The following is a 15,501-nucleotide window of genomic DNA, read 5'->3' as shown; positions in this document are numbered from 1 at the left end:
CCTTTGTGCGAGTTGGCCTTCATCAGATTGCGTCGAGGACATTTAGAAACATTCCAGCATAAAAGTTGGCTTACAGAAACTGGTGAAAGGCAGGGCCAAGAGGAGAGGAGACTGAGAACAGTAACTGATGAAGAATAATGTCTTATCATATGGGGTGACCACCTTTGATAGGCAGGTTTGGAAATACAGCACAGACAGTGGCCTTGATTTATTTTATTTTTTCATTCATCTGACTGGATTTATCAGCCTTGGATTTTGTGCCTGTTTAAAGTCTCACAGATGAGTGTAAGGTGGATCCTAATCTACCCTACCCTTTCTGTTAAAACCCCCAGAGGAGAGGGCCTTATACTTTACTAACTTATGCCCCCTACAGTCTCTTTTAACCTCCACTGGAGACTCATGCAATTCATCATGTCAGCGCTCCTTCTTTCATAGCTGGCGCAGATCCTGTCAGCCCCGCTTGGAAGTTGGGAGCTGTACTGGGATCACAGATGGTGGGATGGGTTTTCTTTCTTCAAAGGCCACTCTTGCAATGGGGCTCCACAAGGAGCTGGTCAGGGCACAGGTTGTTTATCTGAGTGTAGCTGCCATGGAGGGCTCAGGTGTTGGGTCTAGCTAGGAAATGTTTCAGGACCCCATTGGTGCAATGTGTCCTCTGAGGACAGCCAGGCTTGGTTCATCTCACACACATAGGACTGAGCCCACTGTATTATTATACTATTTATTTTATGGGATTCCATTTCAGCAAGGCCTAATAATGACGCTGCTTATGCCAGGTGTGTTTAACTTCTTCCTGGTGTATCACCTCTGTCCTGGGGGATGGTTCTTGGTGTTTGAATTGCTGTCATTTCTCCTTTCCTTCTTTGGCAATGCACTTCTTGAGCTTCTCTGAGATCTTGTTTTCCTCCACATTTTGCGCCTGCACACTTGAGTATCCTCAGTCTCTTGGGGATACATATAAATATGAAGAATACAATTACCGTTGTTACAAGAGATATGTGTGACATCATTCACTCTGTGGCTGTCCGTACTTTAATGCCGACATTCCCGACCACATTTGTTGCTGCTTTCAACCCTTCAACCACATCATCTGTTTTTACTTTAATTAAAATTCCCCCTTCCCCCAGGGAGACTAGTGCATGGCCATAGCACGTGGGATTAGATTTGGGTGAGTTTTGATGCTCTACCTGTCTGGTAGGTTGCTTGTAAGACTGAATTTGATTTACCTCTTTTTTCATTGCACTATTGTAGCCTCCAACCAGACTTTCCCATAGTGTTGACGCATGTTCTGTTTCTCCTTCTTAGTTTTGGTTGCACTGTGCTGGCTTACTGCTTAGCTTCTGCTCCTCCATGAGGTGGGTGATCCTTCCCTTTTGCTGGTTTCCCCTTGGAGGTCAAAGGGGATTTTGCACACAGGGATCGCAGCTAGATTGAGGTTGGTAATTCCCTCTTTGGCGACCACCCCTGCCCCGAACAGGAATGCCGCCTTGTTTTTCTTAGTTCTGCTGCCTGAACCTGGGAACCATGTATACAGATGTCATGTATTCCCCTGGCCAACAAACTAGATAAGGACCTTGGCAAGGGCACAGTTATCTCACCTGCCACATGCTTTCTTCCTCGGAGTCGGTTTTCACAACAAAAGGAGGATGCAGTCTCAGACATTATCTGCCTAAAACACAATCCACTGGTTTCCTCTTTTGTCCACTGTATATTTGGCTGTTGGACTGTCCAAAAGGGGAAAAGGTAAGCAAGCTCTTTCTTCTTTTCTCCCCTCCCTTACAGTATATAGAGGATCTTAGGCAGAGGCTGTGTATCACATGTGTTCCTATTAAGGCCTTATTTGCAGAACAAGTAAATATATGGTTACGTATCTCAATACAGAAAGCAATTGTATGCGTGGTCATATATGTAAATGTTGAGAGAAACATGGCTCAATGAGTTTGTGTCCCTTTTCTGCTTCCAGCGCAGCCTTCTCTGATCTCTCCATTGCAATCGGCCATGCCTTAAAAATATACTATGCAGGAATTGTTGGTTACTGTTTCTAAACACAACATTGGAACGCTGCAAGCTGCATTGTAGGAACTTTCCTTTTGTTGTAATGGAAAAGCCGATACTGCTAAACTAAGCTAACCACTGGCACCTACCTGTCCAACAGAAAACAAGCCAACTCTGCCAACTGGCATCTGCCTCGTCTTATTTTCATTTTTTTGGCTCTTTGTTCACCATTTTCCTAGCTTCCTCTTGGATGCATGCTGCTTACACTCTGGCACCTGGTCGCTACCTTTTTATAAAATCCCGACCTCCCCTGCACGCTGTTATTGGCTGGGATTTACACACCCACTGCCAAAAGCTTAGAGCCCAGAAATGTTCTGACCACATCAAAATAAGAAGAAAACACCTTTACCTTTAAAGAGCACAATATCCAGTCACTGGCCCAAAGTGGAGGAACAAAAAAGTGATATATTTGGTACCAGAATGTGACTTTATACAATTATTGCAGATGTTTGCATTCCGCCTGTTTTTATATGACGTTTATATTCTTAAATAATGAATGTTTCCTGCATTCTGTAGGCAAGAGTGGATGTTAATGATTGGCAGACTAATAGTATTTGTGCAGTTTATTTGCTGTACCATTTCAGTACATTTACATGGAACAACGATGCCCGCAACTGCTGACATGAAATTTCTGATTCATTCCTCCAGTAATTATATCCATTTTTTCATGCTGGTTCAAACAACACCCACACAAGCAGCTGCAAAAAAAAACAAACAAAAAAAAAAAACATTTTTGAGGTCACTGTTGCTGTGATTGTCACACGAGGTCACCAGTATCAATGAATAAATCTGAACACATTAGGAAGGCACAACCTGAGATAATGCTGATAATGTGTTAATCTAAGTATGTGTGCAGGTTTCAGCTAACTATATTTATGGTATAATAAAAGCATATGACGTAATAGTGTGTTATTTCAGCTCCATTAGACTATGTTTACAAGTTGTGTGCCTCAACTTTGGTAAATACTGTAACTTAATGGTTATCCAGCAGTCCAGACTGCCTTTAATAAAAACTCAACAAACATTATAACCCAAATTAAAACCAACTCAATAAAATCAATGTGTCTTTGTTGAAAAAAATAAAAATAAAAAATTCAAACTCACTCTTGTATGATCAGTCTCATAAATACACAACAGACAGAGGCTTGCCTTAGAAAGTATATGTTGTGACATATTATTAATCAGAGCACTGTCACAATGTTGAATTAGAGAGAATTGGATATTTTTATTACTCAAAGCTGAAAGACTTTAATTGAGCTGTGCTACTTTATAGTGAGGCCACATTGTTTCAGTCTGTGAGCGACTCTGCTTTTGGCCAAGTGCATTTGTCTCTGTCATAAAATCACTAGCTGGTACCTTACTACAGTGTCAGCCAGCAAGATTTGTATTAGTCCATCCATCCAGTTTCAAGTCACGTATCCGGGTCAGGGTCATGGTGGCAGCGGATCAAGCTGAGCAGCGTAGATGGACTTTTCCATGGTGATGTCCCCCAGCTCCTCCTGGCATTGGAGGGCCAGCTGGGATGTGGAATCCCTCCGGCTCTGCTCCAGGGTCTCTTCTGTTTCAGTCATGCACTCTGAAAAGGAAGCACCTGGGGGAGCACCAGGTGCTTGAATCATATCAAGCGGCTCTCAGTGTTGGAAAGCAGTGGTTTGATGTCCGCCCACATTGCTGGACTTTATGACAGAAAGCAAGGACAGCTAACCTGTGGAGGAACATCATGTCGAGCTTTTGCATGAGTACCATTAATCTGAGTGTGTTTTGATTATGTTTAGATTAGAGTTCTGTGCAGTGTGATGGTATGTAGAACTGGGGCTGTATTCACAAAACATCCTATTGTTCAAAGAAGCTGATTTAGGTGAAACTCTTAAAAATAAGTGTGTCAGTCCTAATTTAAGGCTCTCAAGTTTTTGGCCTGAGAGCTGAAATTAACTCATAATTCTGGGAGAAGTTTGAGGCAGAGGACTCAGTCACTGCAGGAAATACCCCTCATCACATCAGTGTTTTGCAAAAATACAATGATAATGACCATTATATTATTACATTTTGATGGTGGTGAATTATTAAAGTTCCAGTCAACTCAGCAGCAAATCTAAACAATCCAGTAACACCAGAGATGTTTGCACAACTCTGTAGTACTTGGACACAGGAAAAAATGTTTGCAGCGCTGATGAACTTGAAATATCTCAGCCTGTCAAGAGCTATTCATCAAAACAAAAATGTGATTTTCAGACCCAGATTTGTTGGGCGGCTTATTAAGTGTGCAGTAACACCAACAAAATCAGATAAACAAACATTGTTTCATGGCCATCACTGAATAAACAGGTAAAATAGATTTTGCATGTGGAATTACCTCAACAAATCTATGAATCAGATTTGAATCAGAAACTCTTAGCTAGGAAGCACCATTTACGGGCCTCATAGTGTTAAGATCCTTTTTAGGATCCAGTCCCTGATCCGTAAGATGGGATAGAAATTAGTCAAAAAGGAAGTTAGCTAGGGATCAATAAAAGCAGTGATTAACATGTTTTAGTAGCTAGTCTGAAGCTAATATGAAGAGATGGATAGAGTAGAGTAGATTAGGCGAGCTCCCCAGACAATTGTGTGACATCAATACTATGGTGAAATAGAACAGCAACTTTTGTTAAGCTTTTGGACTCAAGAGTTGAAAAGTTTATGGATGGCCTGGAGAATCTGGCATGCCTCCGCATGATTACATAAAACTGGATTGCAGAACGTCAGTTTCCAAGGCAACTGTGTTTTTGTGTCTTTGCGTTCATTCTCATCCGTCAGCTCTCTCAGCACACTCGGCAGTTTTTGTCAATCGAGGGCACTGTGTGTTTGTCGGCTCTAGTAATGGTTAAGTGTCAAATAGAAAACGTGTTTAACAAAGGCTGTGATTGCACAGGAAGACATGAAGAAGTGAATAAGCGGAAATGAGTTCTCTGCATGTAGTGACATAAAAGACTGACGCACAGAAAAGGATGGAGAGAAGAAGAGGAGAGGAGAATGTTTAATTGCCTTCCTTTTTGTCATGTACTATGCGTCTCTCTCTCTCTCTCTCTCTCACTCTCTCTCTCTGTCTCTCCCTATATGTGTGTGTGTGTGTGTGTGTGTGTGTGTGTGTGTGTAGGCATGCATGCATCTTCGAGAGTGTTCACATTTGGTACACTGGCCCTATAGACAGTATGAGTTATTAGCAGACTGCTGGAAAATCTCATTATCTGCCAAACAATGCTGCTTAATAACTTCTCCAACAGCTGCGTCACTCTGTGAATTAAAGAGGGGGGTATTAAAACTGAAAGAAAGCGCTGTACAATCTTTACCGTGAACACGGAAAACTGGGTACGTAGTGGCGCTGTACAGCTATGGAGATGCAATTCCAAATGCATCTGAAGCCTTGTACAAACTAAATCTCTTGTACAACTTCCAGGTCTTTTTTCCTGATTGAATCGTATCGCGTGGCTCACATTTGGTTGCATTTTACATTTAAGGCATTTAATGCACATTTTTACCTGAACACCTAAATTGCAACAATACACTGAGGATTATCTCTTCTTCAGTGTGTTCTGTGACCATTAAATGATGATCTCAAAGTGATATTGGAGTAATTGTAAAGGAGCACTATCACAAAAAACATAAATATTGGTTGCGTAGTGATTTAATTGTCTGATACATGAGTCACATTTGTAGTTAATATCATAGCACTTTGCACTGTATATAATTTAGTTACACATTCAAGTTTACAATGCAGTGAAGTTCATTCTCTCTGCGCACCCACACATTTTCACACCACCGAGTGTGTTGTCTAGTTACAAACATTAAATGCAGCCTCCTTACACTTTCAGATGAAAGTAGAAAATGTGAATGGTTGAGGATTGTGTGTGTCAGAGCAGCCGAACCATTTTGACCGGCTTAGTTATTTTCACAGTTCATTGGATACTCCAGTAAAGCATCAGCACAGCTGCTCTGAATTCATGTGTCAAGGGTCCCTTCCTCCAACTGGGTGCATTGTAGACAGTGAGCTACAGTAGAGGGTGCTACTAGATGGTACTATCAATCTCAGACCACTTGGCAAGCAAATATGAAAGGTTACTCTCCTGGGAAATTAGCTTCTTGCTCGCCTCATGATTGTCAGGCACAGCTTAATATGATTCCTATAATGTAAGCACTCTACGCCTCGGCTGTCTAGTCTGCAAATGTATTATTTTATAAATTCCTCTCCGTGATTACAGTAATTGCAGAGAAATGTAATCTAATTCATCTTTTTGTTAGACTAGAAAAAGTGCTTTGAGGTCCCATCCCATGGCTGATGAATCATACATTTGCCACCCACTCCCTCGCTGGACCATCATGGTTACGTTATGTCCTGGTTAACAGTGTCATACTTGTATAAGCCCGAGGCATTATCATTAGTCAGTGGTAAGGAGTGCTGCGCCTGTATGCTGCCATCTCTCACATTATCAGTGTTTGCAAAGCACGGTAGTACAACCACTTCTCTCACATTCATTGCGAGATTCAGGCAGTGAATGTGGAAAGTGGCTCCGTGAGAAATCCTTGGTTTAAACCTTGAATTTTTTTTTTTTTTTTTCATTTTTATATATCCAGTTCCCATGTTTCCATATTTCATGCAACTACAGCTCTATTGACCACAAATGCAGTAAAGAGTCAGGCTAGTCAGATACTGTTTCACAACATGTAACTTTTCTGGATTACTGAAAAGTAAAAATACTTAAATGCTCACTCTGTGGTGCAGTTTTAATCACCCATAGCTAATTAGGCAGCTTATGATATTTCCATTGAGCTCCCTGCAGTGTGACTTGTGCAGCTGGATCCAAACACTATTGATTGTGGCTGCTGGTGTTTGTGTCTTATTTTTCCAGCACGACGGCCCCTCAGGCACTGGGGACTATGATGTGTCATAAAGATGAAGGCAAGCGATGACATTATGTGGATTTGCTGTGTGTGTTTGTGTGTCTGTGTGTGTGCTTAAGCTTGAGGGTTTAATTTCTCTTCGGAATGACTCACTACCCTTTTTCGCCTTTTCGGTCATATGTAGTTTGGCTGTGGATATTCATTTCATGGGCCTGTTTTCTGTTGATATTTCCCCACTTCTAACTACTTATCTCTATTCCAACTATTTCAAACCATTCTTTGTTTTTAAATACAATCATTTAAGAACGATCCACACTGCTATAGTCACTGGTTCTAGCATGGTTGCAGAAACAAGAGATGTGTCTTTACTGGTTCCCATCAATAGCACTTAACACTTAACACATATTGGGAAAGAGGGAGGCAGAGGGGGAGGAGTTAGTGAAGGACATGAGGGAAGGAGACCGAGCTAGGTGTGTGTGCTGTGAAGCTCTTCACAGCACCATGCTGATAATGAGGAGGATTATTATGTCCCCCCCTCAGGCAGTGGAGGCAGACCGAGTGGGTGTGGGCGCAAGTATTTCGCTTGACAGCGTGATTGTGTGTGTGTGTGTGTGTGTGTGTGTGTGTGTGTGTGTGTGTGTGTGTGTGTGTGTGTGTGTGTGTGTGTGTGTGTGTGTGTGTGTGTGTGTGTGTGTGTGTGTGTGTGTGTGTGTGTGTGTGATGAACGCAGAGAGGAGAAGCCTAACCTTTTGAAAGTGATTCTGTTTTGCTGCCCTGACATCTTTACTTTGTATCCACTTTATTAGGTACTCATCCCTATTTATGAAAATAGCTTGCTCCTCCAGCGCTGAGTCATATAAACAAAGGAGGTGTATAAAGTATGCTGACTGGGTTAAGAGGCATTAGTGTGTGTTCAAAGGTCAGAGGAAAATCTGTTCATGGGTTATGCGCAGCCACACACACACACAAACTCATAATCATCTGCGCTCCCTGCTTCCCTTCCCTGCACACACCCTCTCTCCCACCCCCTCTCTTCATCCTCTCCTCCGGTCCCCCTCCTCCCTCGCTCAGCAGCAGCCAGTGGTATGTTCCACTCGTCTTCGCTCCTCTCTCTCTCTTTCTCCACAGTCAGCCTCAGCAGTCTCCACACCGGAGCGAGACACTGGTGCAGCATCGCTTCATACATGCACACGTGTGTGTTTCTTGGGCGCCGGGCTCTCGAGAACGCTCCCCGTCTGAGTGTGTGCAAGCGTGCGAGCGGATCTGTGTGAGAATGTGCGTGTGAGCGTTTCTGGAGCATCTTTTGTACGGAGGAGCATGTGTGTGGAGTGAGAGCCAGCGTGAGGATGCGTGGTAGGCAGGTGTTGTTGTGATCGGTGGAGTTTTTGGTGTACAATCGTTGAGCTGTTTGCCTCCCCCTCCCTCCCATTTGGTTATCTTGTGAGGGCAAAAAGCATCCTGCTGGGATGTCTACCTCGCCTGGTGCAACAGACGGGAGCCAAAGGAACTCCTGTAAGTGACTTTTTTTTTCTTCGTCTTTTGTGATTGGGAGTGGCGATGTGTGTGTTCCAGCATGTCAAATTTCTGTGTGGCATGTTTGCAACCAAGCTTCCTTTTGTCCAGTCGAATAGAAGGTCCTTATTTTGAGGGGAGACCTGGTTAAGAAAGGAGGAGACATGTAGTTCAAGGCGATGTGACAGCAAACACATTCTGTTATTAATAATGGAGACATTGCAAGCAAAATGAAATTTCTTTCTATTGGTAGTAGGAGTGTGAAGTTGTGTGTGTATGCGCAGCAGGAAGATGGTGAGCAGTGGGAGTGAAGATGCCAAGAGTTTGATTGTGTAACACTACAGTATGTGTAGGGTCAGATGATATGCACATTAGTGCAGATAAAGGGCAATAATGTATGCCTGTGTGTGCATAGTTGTTCATGTTAACATGATGGAAGGAGAGCTTGGCGATGTGTGTAATGTGGGAGTGTGAGGGAACATGCATGAGTCTGTTTACATATTCCCTGGAGCGCCTCCAGCTGTCGCTCTAGTGCAAAGGTGCTGTGCATCGATTGACAACCAAGCCAGCTGTATCTTTTCAGAGAGAGGAAGAGATTAGAGGACCTGTTGGTGTCACTCACTGCTGTCAAACTGAAGAGTATTTCACTTTATCCTGGAAAGACGGCACAGCCAGTTAACCAGGATGCAGTCCTGTGCTTTCAGTTTTTCATTTTCTTTGTTTCTGTTTGGATGAATTAATGAGTCAGAGTGGAATGCTGTGCTGGCTGCCTTTTTAAGTGTGTGTGTGTCTACTGTATGTTTGTCCTGTATGTGTGGCAGTAACTTTGTAAGACGCTGCAGCGATTCTGATAAAGAAATATGGCCATAATGTTATAGCGTGAGGAGTATCAGTTATTCAGTGGGTGAAAATGTGTGGGACTGCTCTGCACTTTTAATGTTTGACTTCATTCTGGCCTCAAGCAACGCACACACACACACACACACACACACACACACACACACACACCAAACCAAATGATCGCTGTACTGTAAGTGGGTGATTGATAAAATGATGTGACTCATTTTGACTCATCTGAGGGCTCAGTGGGAACACACACTCAGAAAATCTTCCTCTCTTACACACACACACACACACACGCGCGCGCACACACATACACATACATTGACTGGCTTGACTGAGGCACAGATCACATTCGGGAAAATGGATCTCCTTTTATTGCTTTCATTATTATTGCACCATCCCCCTCCTCTCGCTTTCATTCCCCTTCTCCCTCCTGTTATTTTCTCGTTGTTATTTACTGCCCAACCTTGTATATAACTCGCCTGGAAAGCTTTTGTGTGTCTGGGTGATGTGTTAATGATCACACTCTGACACACCCACCCAATGTAGACACCTATTGTGTGTTTATGACTGTGGGCTTTTTTTTATCTAATTACATCATTGTGTGTTCAATAATTTGGCTGAGTAATATGCTGGCTTATTGTTGTGTAACTCCCACTTCGCTCTCACATGTTTAGCTCTAGTTCTTGGCTGCTTCACTTTGTACTTGACCAGTTCGTTCCCTGTCAAGACACATCCGTCACATTACCTTCTTATAGAGCGGTGCCCTCAAATGGAAATATCAAGTAGCCTCAAGCTACGATTGCTGATTTACTAGCAATAATGTTACATAACCAAACACAGCATCTGAAGAAACAAGTCAATAGTCTCAGCTCTTAAGAAAAGAAAAAAAAAATGGAGATTAGAGTAGTTGAAGATTGAACAAATGAAGAAAAGAACGATGTAATCATGCAGAGGAACATTTGTTTGACTCATATTTCCATTTCATGAGTTGTGAATTGTCCTTTGTTGTAAATATCAAAGGAACATACCCAGACAATACCAGAATAGTTAATAATTTATGATAGAAACTCATTAAAACATCAAATAAACAGCTTACGCTGTGTTTTTGCTGTTGTTTTTTTTTGTTTTTTTTGGATGATTAAAAATGAGATACTGTAATTACATAATGCTACACCAATTGATACAAAAATAGAGAATAGTTATGGGCTATTTCTGGACATGTGTTTAAAGCCCTTTAGTAATATTTTTAGATAAGGCTCTTCTTTCAGACGCTTTTCCGGCAGCCTGGCTCTGGTGTTATCGCGGTGTGATGCTGGTGCAGAGCTCTCTCTCTGTTCGTTTGTGTCCTCTGTAAAGGAGCAACAGCAGGCACCTGCCACTGAGATGGATGTGCTGTGTCATCACTTCTCCTGCCAAATGATGGCTTGCCTCACCTCTCCTCTCCTCGTCTCCCCTCCCCTCTTCCTCCCTCTGTCAACCACCTTTCTTTTCTTTCTTTTTTTTTTTTTCTTTTTTGCACCTGGCTGCTGGACACATCTGCTCTCTTCTCTGCTGGTGTCTCATCTGTTCCTTAATCTCCTCTCCTCTGTATCCCATAGCACTTCTCCTCTCCTCCCCCTCGTCTCTCATCTTCCTCCTCTCTGCTCTCCTCCTGTCTGGTTTATCTGGGTTCGCATGAAACTTTAATTGCATGTAAATCAAAGCGCTGCAGTTGTGATTAGTCTTTTGTGCTGCTTTAATGAGTGGGGTCTGGACTATTGAAATATGGTACAGTAGCTGGCTCCTGCACTTTCTGTGACTGCCAACGCCACAAGCAAACTCAACTTTTAATGCTGCCAGAGGAGCGCAGCTTTTTTTCTCGAATAAGTTAAGTTCTCAAGGATAAAATGAAAAAAACATTTTTTAAAATATTGCTGAGAGGATTATAGACAATCTTGAATGCGATAACTCTTGAGAGTTTATTGGTATTTGCATAAAATCTCTATAAATATTGAGCTCTATTCAGAAAAGAGTATTAAATGGGGTTTTGGTGCCCATTACAGCAGTATCAGTGTGCAATATAATGTATGTTGGCAAGCTAATGATATGCCATGGCTGACATTTTAAAGTGGCAATTAGCATCTAGTCTACTCATTCTTATCTTTATTGGTTTTGTAACATAAGAGCCCTTGAGATGAATAATACAACAATGCACGAGTATGATCACATAGATGGCCGACCATCCCGCTTAAACAGATAATGGATAATAACAGGTAATAGCTCTTGTGTATTATTTTATATGAAAGAGCAGGATCAAGGGAAAAGGAAAAACTATAAAACAAACATGCCTGACTCCCACATGACAGTTTGATACAGTACTTCAGATCGTATAAAAGGAGGACTATGCTGTGGACTCTAGAAATTTTAGAAAACCACCCCAAATCTTTTTAAACTCTTTCATCTGGTGTACAGATGTAAGTGGTTGTTCATTTTTCCCATTTGTTAGCTGTGATAAGCAGAATTCTGATAAATGTGTTGTTGATTTCATCGTCGATGTTTCTCCCAGTTGGGTTCAGACTCGTCATTCTCATTAGAAATTGGCATGTAATGGAGGAACAGAAAAGGTAGCAGGAGTGTCTGAGATGTGACATTTAGCAAGCGGCGGCACAGAGGGTGCTCAAGTGTTTTATGTTCAGCCAAATGCTTGCTTGCGCTGAAAAGTTTAAACACTTACTGTAAGTGACACGATTGCTGCCAAGTGAAAATATTTGAATCCTATGTTGACTTTTTATGCAGTGTCTCTTGTGACTGAGAGGCTATGTGTGTGTCTGTGCACGCATACACTTCTCCGTGCACTGCAGTCTCACGTAACTAATCTGCAGTTAGCCTGCTAATTAGCGTATTCAAACATTGCTCGCGTAGCATGTAAACAAAGACACTGTGTACACGTGTCTTAATTTGTGTGTTCATTTCCAAGGAAGTCACACCATCATCTCAATCTGTGCCATCGAAGGGCAGAGCACGGCTTGATTTCCATAACACCTAATTATCACATTTAAACCTTCACTGACTCCACTTTTTGTTTGTTTGGTTTTTGTTGCAATCGACATGAAAAAGTAATTATATCTGTGTGTTTAAGCGGGCAGCTTTTCAGTTCCCTGTGAAAATCTAGCCTCTGTGTCGGATGCTCCCACTGTTGTATAAGTGACGCGTGTGTGCAGTTGCACAAATGTCAAGTAATGCACTCACATGTGCACGCAGAACCACATGAGCCATAATTACCTTGTCTTTCCATGCAGATTGTGATGATGCTAATAGTCTGTCCATCCTTTTGTCTTTTATTTTTGTTACCCACTTACCCATCACAATTGCAGGGATGTCAGCCATGGATCAGGAATTTAGATCTCACTTTACATACCTGCCTTTCTCATGTGTCGTCCCCTCTCTCTCTGTCAAGCTTGTTCCCGCCTCTTTTCAGCCCACTGCGTGTTTTGCCGGCAGTGTCCACCTGGTTTAACAGGTGTTGTTGGCAAAGCCTGAGCATGTTGTCTCCTCTCAACACTCATATTGTTTACTCAACTGTACTACTGCCTGTGTCTCCCAGCAATCTTTCCGATAAGATCACCCTTTTTCAATTAGATAGGAGGAACAGTCTAGCAGCAAGGATGCTATTGGGATTCAGCATGTTACAAAGAGTGCCACAGACGAAGAAAGGAGACAACGGGAGAAAGAGCAAAAGGGAGGGAGAGACAGAGGAGGTGGGAGGGCAGGAAATGATTCGATGGAAGAAAGAAGACAGAAGTAAAAGAGGGCATAAAAATGAGATGAGATGAACAATGAACGTTGAAAGAGGATGACAGCGTGGAGAAGAGACGGCAGAGGAAGAAGAGAGCAGTGTGGCAGAGGAGGGCTAAAATAGAGGAGGTGAAGATAACAGGTGGAGGATGAAGGAGAGTGGGTGAAGAGACAGAGAATGAGAGTGACTCAGGAATAATAGAAAGAGACTATTGGTGGAGGGAGGAATTAAAAAGACTGAGCCGAACCAAAAAGCACATTACAGATAATGAGAAAGAATAATAAAAAGATGTAGGAGAGTAGGACAGGCCTCCACACTATCTGGGAGTCTGCTAATTGGTGGTGATGGTGGTAGCGAGGTTGCACAGAGATCACAGACTGCAGCAATGGAGAATCTCTCGCCTCTGCTATCTGGAGGACAGGACGTTTCATTCGATGTTTAGAAATTAATCACAGTGGAAACTGAAGAACTAGGACCTCGTCACATACAATAGTGCTGTTTATTATTTAAGCTTTAACATATTGGTTGAGGGTTTGGCTCCACGCGCTCAGTGAGGTTTAGGTGCAGTTTAACATGTTTAATGCAGTGGGATTTCCAGTACATGTGCAGTGTGTTTTTAGGCAAGTTTTACTACATACTGTACGCAGTAGTCTCCTGGGTGAAAGTCCTGTTTTTGTTTGACCCATTCACGTTCACATAACTTGGCACACAATGATTTCTGGTCAGTCATTATAAATATTGATGCATCTGAGCACCTTTGTGAGATTTCTGTTTATTTCTTTCAAAAGGTACAAGTGAAAGATCACCAAATCGGCTTAACTTTCATCCTGCTATCCATCCATTTTTTTTAAGTTTCACAGGGCTCCCACTACTTATCATGCTGAGAAATGATATTCTGAGCTGTGTGGCATGAGAAAAGAATAAATACTTAGACACATCACATGGGGTATAATGATTGTAATTAAAGGGACAATATTGGCTGGTATGTAATTTTACACACAGTTATAGCAGTTGTTTTATTTTAAGGGCATGCTGCAGTCACTTCAGTGGTGGGTGAGTCAGAGGGATGAATCTGAGTTTAAGCGTATCAGATTTTCAAACACCTTCACAGACGTGCTGGGATGATGTAAAACTGGAGGACCAAGATGACACCCTGTCAAAAATCATATTGCACATGTTGACATACAAAAATAACCTCACAGATACACGCACAGATCAACAAAGACCACCAGGCATTCTCATACAGACATCTATCGAAACCCAAAATCTGTTTTCTAGTCAAAAAAAGAAGCTGATATAATCTGGTTTTCTCTCAGATCCTGGTCACAGATGGTTTAGAAATTGCTTTTTCCATCCCTGTGTGATGTACCTCAGCAGGTGGGTTATCGCTTTTTTTCTCTCCTCTCCTCCCACTCCTCTGGGAAATGGAGAAAGAGAGGATCGAGAAAAAAGTAATAGTGTGGTCAGACAGCCAGAGAGTTGTTCTAATTAGGTCCATGGTTGGACAGACAGTATTTACAGTCTCAGACAGAGAGTCTGTTACAGAGTTTATACTGTCAGTAATCCCTGTGAGTTGAATGTTTTTGTGTGTTTTTGCTTTCTGTGTTGTGTGTATATAAGTCTGTATTTTTGCTAAAGTAAGTTCTGCTCGTCTACATGCTGAAGGCATCACTACTTCTGTGACTTGCTGCTGGGTCTCCTATAGCTTTCTTTCCAAGGCTTTCTTCTGCCTGTACTCTCCCTCTGTGCTCCACCTCCTGCCTGCTGCCTTATATAAGGGTAAATAACTCAGGTCAGGCAGAGACAGGTAACCCCTGAAGGACCTCTCATTTGGACAGGGGTCATGGAACACATCTTTTCCCCTCCTCTCTCCTTGACTCCCCATTTCTCGCTCTGTCTCTGTAACTTACTCTGCAGAATAGAAAATGTTCGACCGTGCGTGCTCCTGTGTTAGCGAGCGACTACGTGTGTCGATGATATCAGTGAACGTGTCTGCTCTCGGTTTTCCTGTGCGTATTCACAGATTTGTAAGCGACGCGTGAACGAACAAAGGGAGACAGCGAGACAGGTTTCTGCGGGGGAGGGAAGGCTTCCCCGCTGCGTGCCAGGTGACTGTGTGTGGCCCAACTAGAAGTCCGACACAACAAAACAACAGATGGATTGACAATACAGCATCATCACTGGGCCACTAATCAAGCGTTTTATCCCAAGGTGTGATGCTGTTGCTAAAACCTGCTTGCCATTAGGAAAGAAAACAGATACACTGCTGACAAGACTGCAATGGTTACAGTATGCGAAGGATGTCAAGATGATTAAAAAGTTTTCTGATAGCCTTTGTCTATTGTAGAAAAGTTTTCTTTTGATGTGCTGGTGAGAATGTACATGGGGCTGCAAGGGCAAAGGTATATGTGTTCGGACAGCAGCAGTGAACCACATGA

General features: G+C 42.5%; 1 protein-coding gene across 1 annotated transcript in view; it reads left to right on the top strand.

The window, feature by feature from the left end:
* Positions 1 to 7,903: 7,903 nt before the first annotated feature.
* dtnbp1b (dystrobrevin binding protein 1b) overlaps positions 7,904 to 15,501 on the top strand; it is a 30,094-nt gene continuing 22,496 nt past the window's right edge. Inside the window, exon 1 of the mRNA XM_070984144.1 lies at positions 7,904 to 8,442. Coding sequence (XP_070840245.1) covers positions 8,397 to 8,442 — 46 coding nt within the window. The 5' untranslated portion in view covers positions 7,904 to 8,396. The remainder of the gene's footprint in view (positions 8,443 to 15,501) is intronic.

This window comes from Chaetodon trifascialis, chromosome 17, assembly GCF_039877785.1.
Source record: "Chaetodon trifascialis isolate fChaTrf1 chromosome 17, fChaTrf1.hap1, whole genome shotgun sequence".
NCBI lineage: Eukaryota > Metazoa > Chordata > Actinopteri > Chaetodontiformes > Chaetodontidae > Chaetodon > Chaetodon trifascialis.
The sequence above is the reverse complement of the archived record's forward strand: the minus strand, read 5'-3'. Positions and strand labels throughout refer to the sequence as shown.